The sequence below is a fragment of the Microtus oregoni genome, unplaced genomic scaffold, assembly GCF_018167655.1.
Source record: "Microtus oregoni isolate MIOR12 unplaced genomic scaffold, Mior012 000006F_ref0000085, whole genome shotgun sequence".
Taxonomy (NCBI): Eukaryota; Metazoa; Chordata; class Mammalia; order Rodentia; family Cricetidae; genus Microtus; species Microtus oregoni.
Window position 1 is genome coordinate 5,925,456 of NW_024543065.1, and position 4,462 is coordinate 5,929,917.

General features: G+C 38.8%; 1 protein-coding gene across 1 annotated transcript; it reads left to right on the top strand.

Moving 5' to 3' along the window:
- Positions 1 to 2,755: 2,755 nt before the first annotated feature.
- Positions 2,756 to 3,751, top strand: Taar1 (trace amine associated receptor 1). Its single transcript, XM_041653265.1, has one exon. It carries the CDS (start codon positions 2,756 to 2,758, stop codon positions 3,749 to 3,751), a length of 996 nt encoding a protein of 331 aa, XP_041509199.1.
- Positions 3,752 to 4,462: the final 711 nt, after the last annotated feature.

Genomic DNA, 4,462 nt, shown 5'->3' on the forward strand with positions numbered 1-4,462 from the left:
GATGTACAAATATTGTGTCTTATGAACCCTTGAATATGAGAGATCATTTTTCATATTCATACAAAGTCATAGTCTTGCATTTAATATTCTCTGGTTTTAAATCATTGTCTTGTTTCTCGCTATGGTGCTTCTCATTAAATGAAAGGCTTCTGTATACCTGAGAAATGTAAGGTTATGTGATCTGGGGAAAGCACATTAATTAGGGATGCAAATTTGTGAGGAAATGTCAAACAGCATCTACTCTATTAGAAAATCCAATTCAAGATTGCTTGAGCTGCTAATGTGAGCCCCTACAAGTCATCTGTCCTAGTTAGGGTTTCCATTGCTGTGATGAAACACCATGGCTAAAAACAACTTGTGGAGAAAGGGGTTTCATTGGCTTATGCTTCTATATTATAGTCCATCACTGAAAAAACAGGAATTCAAACAGGGCAGGAACCTAGAGGCAGGAGTTGATGCAGAGGCCATGGAGGGGTGCTGCTTACTGGTTTGTTTCCCATGGCTTGCTCAGCCTGTTTTCTTATAGAACCCAGGTTCACAAGCCTAGGGATGGCCCCACACACAATGGTCTGGGCCTTCCTTCATTATTCAATAATTAAAAAAATACTTCACAGGCTTGCCTACAGCCCCATCTTATGGAGGCATTTTCTCGACTGAGGTTCTTTCCTTTCAGATGACTTTAGCTTGTGTTACATTCATCTAAAGCAGAGCAACACGCATCTTGAAGAAAGAGAGTGAGAGAGGCACAGAGAAGGAGAAGTTAGGAAATCCAGCTGCAGTGTGGTGGGTTCATGCCACAGCTGGCAGCACTCTTCCATGAGATGAGATCCTGCAACACTTCAAAGTTCAACGGTTAAGGAACAGGTATCCATGAGCAAATATTGTGTGTATTTTGTCAGGTGTGTATGACTTTCTAGTCTGTCTTTTGGTCTCTTTTGAACATCAAATATTTGCTGTTTTCAATAAGCTCATTAGACTTAACTGAATGTCAGCACTTCTTGGTTCAAATGGGCACACCACTAGCTGTTCTTGGTCTTCCCCACCCCCCCACCCACCCCCCACACCTCACTCACGACTCTGACTCAGTGATTTTCTTTTTCTAGGGAAGCTTTCATTTCACCTCATGATAGATTCTTCTTGCTATTTAGTTTCCTATTTTTCATGGATGGGTTGTGTGGTGAAGCATACACACGCTTGTACGCCCACGATTGATGACTGAAACCACCGTCAATTGCTCTTCCATCTTGTTCATTGAGGCAGGATCTCTTAAACACTGAGCTCACTAATATGTCTAGTCTTCCTAGGCAACTTGTTTTGGGGGTTCCCTGTCTGTACCCTACTCACCGGTATTCATGTGAATTCTGGGGATCTGAACTTCAGATTCATTCATGTGCTCTAACCACTGAGAAATCTCCCAGGTGAGCAATCTTCAAGGTATAATTTATAATGGATTTCCCCCCTGATTACTAAAACAGCAATGCTCTCCTCAGCTCCATATCATCCATTAAATATACATATGTCCTCTATAGAATTTCTTCATAATCTTCACCTTTAGTGAAGAAACAAGGAACCAATTCATTCTTTCTTAGCTTAGATGCTAATGTTCATGTCAGGACTCTAAAACGAACCAAATGCAAATTCAGTTTGAAAAATATACACCTTTGGAAAAAGCTTTCCTTTTAGCCTCTGATGTCTCAAGTACAAGTAGGGTTGTCTTCCCCAAAATGATTGTAGCTGGATTTTGAAAGTTTTAGTTATACCCTGATCAGTGAAAACTTGCACAAATCTGTCACTGCTTCCTTAGTTTTCACCTAGAAAGCTGGGAAACTTCACTAAATTCACAGAACCTCTGCCTTGACTAGTGATGAAAAAAGTCACCCAGTTTGCATTAAATCACAGAAGTCCGTGTTTGTAACCCTCTCTGCTGCCCTCTCTCTAAGGGCAAGACAGAAGTAATAGCCTAGTCACATGAAAATCAGACTCGGAGTTGGAAGAATGAGATTCTCAATGACTCTATAAGAGGACCTCCTATCAATAGAATGCACACACATGTACATTCCTCAGGAACATTTCACCGGAAACATGGTCTTAATACAAAACAGGGGCAAGCATGGTCACAGAACTTGTAAGGGATGGTGACTCAGGAACCTCAGGGAGGATCTACTTGAAGAAGTGACTAAGATACCGGGCAGATACTGGAATTTGGTAATCTAGTAGTAGGTTGGCTAAGAAGACTTTGATAGCATATTAATGGAAAGTGTCTATTGGGGGCATACTCAAATGCTATTTTAAATTTATCCTCTGCCAACTGTAGAGTGTAAGCCTTCCAACTCTGACTTTCTTCAGGCAAGGACTATTTGCATTGATTGAAACAAAATAGTTATCATTGGATTTCCTCTGGCTTTTAAATGTAGAGGTTTAATGTGCTGATATTTTTTCATTCCAAGTTTTATATTTTAGCACAATGTCCAGCTCTAACTGGATATTAAATATGTTTTGAATTCAAGTATTAAAGTAACCTTGTAAATAAAACTTCCAAAGCAGATATTTTTCAGCAAGAACATGCAAATGTGATGTAAAGGGAATGAGTTAGTTGTTGATCAGATAATCATTTTTCTTCTTCTTTTTGCTCCACCCAGGTTTCCAGGACAGGTATGTGCCCATAAAAAACCAAAAGGAGAAGGACCTCTAACCTGATTATGGATTCTGGAGAAAGATTGCTCAACAGCCTATGGAAAAAGCCCTGTCTGTAGTGATGCATCTTTGCCACGATATTAATATTTCCCACACAAACAGCAACTGGTCAAAGGGTGTTCGTGCTTCCCTGTATAGCGTAATGTCACTCATAATTCTGGCCACTCTAGTTGGCAATTTAATGGTAATAATTTCTATATCCCATTTCAAGCAACTTCATACACCCACAAATTGGCTCCTTCATTCCATGGCCACAGTGGACTTTCTGCTGGGCTGCCTGGCGATGCCTTATAGCATGGTGAGAACAGTTGAGCACTGTTGGTATTTTGGAGAAACTTTCTGTAAAGTTCACACCAGCACAGATATTATGCTCAGCATGGCATCCATTTTCCACCTATCCTTTATTTCCATCGACCGCTACTATGCTGTGTGCCACCCATTGAGATACAAAGCCAAAATGAATATCTTGACTATTTTTGTGATGATCCTCATTAGTTGGAGCATTCCTGCTGTGCTTGTATTTGGGATGATCTTCCTGGAGTTGAACTTCAAAGGAGTTGAAGAACTGTATCACAGAAAGGTTCGCTGTCTGGGTGGGTGTTTTGCCTTCTTTAGCAAAGTATCTGGGGTACTGGTCTTCATGATGTCTTTCTATATACCTGGATCTGTAATGTTATTTGTTTACTCTAGAATATATTCCATAGCTAAAGGACAAGCAAAGTCAATTAATGGCACAAATCTGCAAATTGGATCAGAAGAGAAAAACAGAGTGCCACAAAACAAAGAAACTAAAGCTGCAAAGACCTTAGGGATTGTGATGGGTGCTTTTCTCTTATGCTGGTGTCCTTTCTTTATCTGCATGGTCCTGGACCCTTTTCTGGGCTATGTTATTCCACCCACTTTGAATGATGTACTGAGTTGGTTTGGATACCTGAATTCTGCCTTCAACCCAATGGTTTATGCCTTTTTCTATCCTTGGTTCAGAAGAGCACTAAAGATGATTCTCTTTGGCAAAATTTTCCAAAAAGATTCATCTAGGTTTAAGTTATTTTTATAATGCAATCCATGAAACCATTATATTTTACTGTTTTGTAAAAACAGTTGGTGATTAGATTTATGATAATAGTGAACCAACATTAGGCACATGGGCTTTTAAAATTATTTATTTGAGTAATATATATATATATATATATATATGATGAGTTAAACTTTAATGTTTGTATATAATCTGATATTTGGCACCAAATAGATGTGGTCTCTGACATTATTGTTATGCAGTAATAAAGACTTATATGTCAAAGAATTGTCCCTAACCTTAGATGACCTTCTGTGAATTGACAGGAGTAATTTATTCATTCAGCAACTGAATCACACAGCTGAATTCAGAGTACAAATTAGAAGGAATATATTTATATTATATTACATATATATGTATAGTATATTACAATACAGGTTGCCTCTATTCAGTCTAAAACCCTACTTTGAATTCCTTACCTGTTGACAGAGGCTGCTTATTCATTTCCCAGCTGCCCAGAACCAAAATAATCACACAGAAACTACTAATTACAACACTGCTTGGCCAATTATTTTGCATGCATATTTCTAACTAACTCTTACATCTTTAATTAATCCATTTCTATTAATCTATGTATTACCACGAGGCTCGTGGTTTACCAATAAGGTTCTCCAGCGTCTGTCTTCTTCAGTAGCTACACAGCACCTCTTTGACGCCACCTATGTTCTCTCTATATCTCTTTCAGTCTGGCTA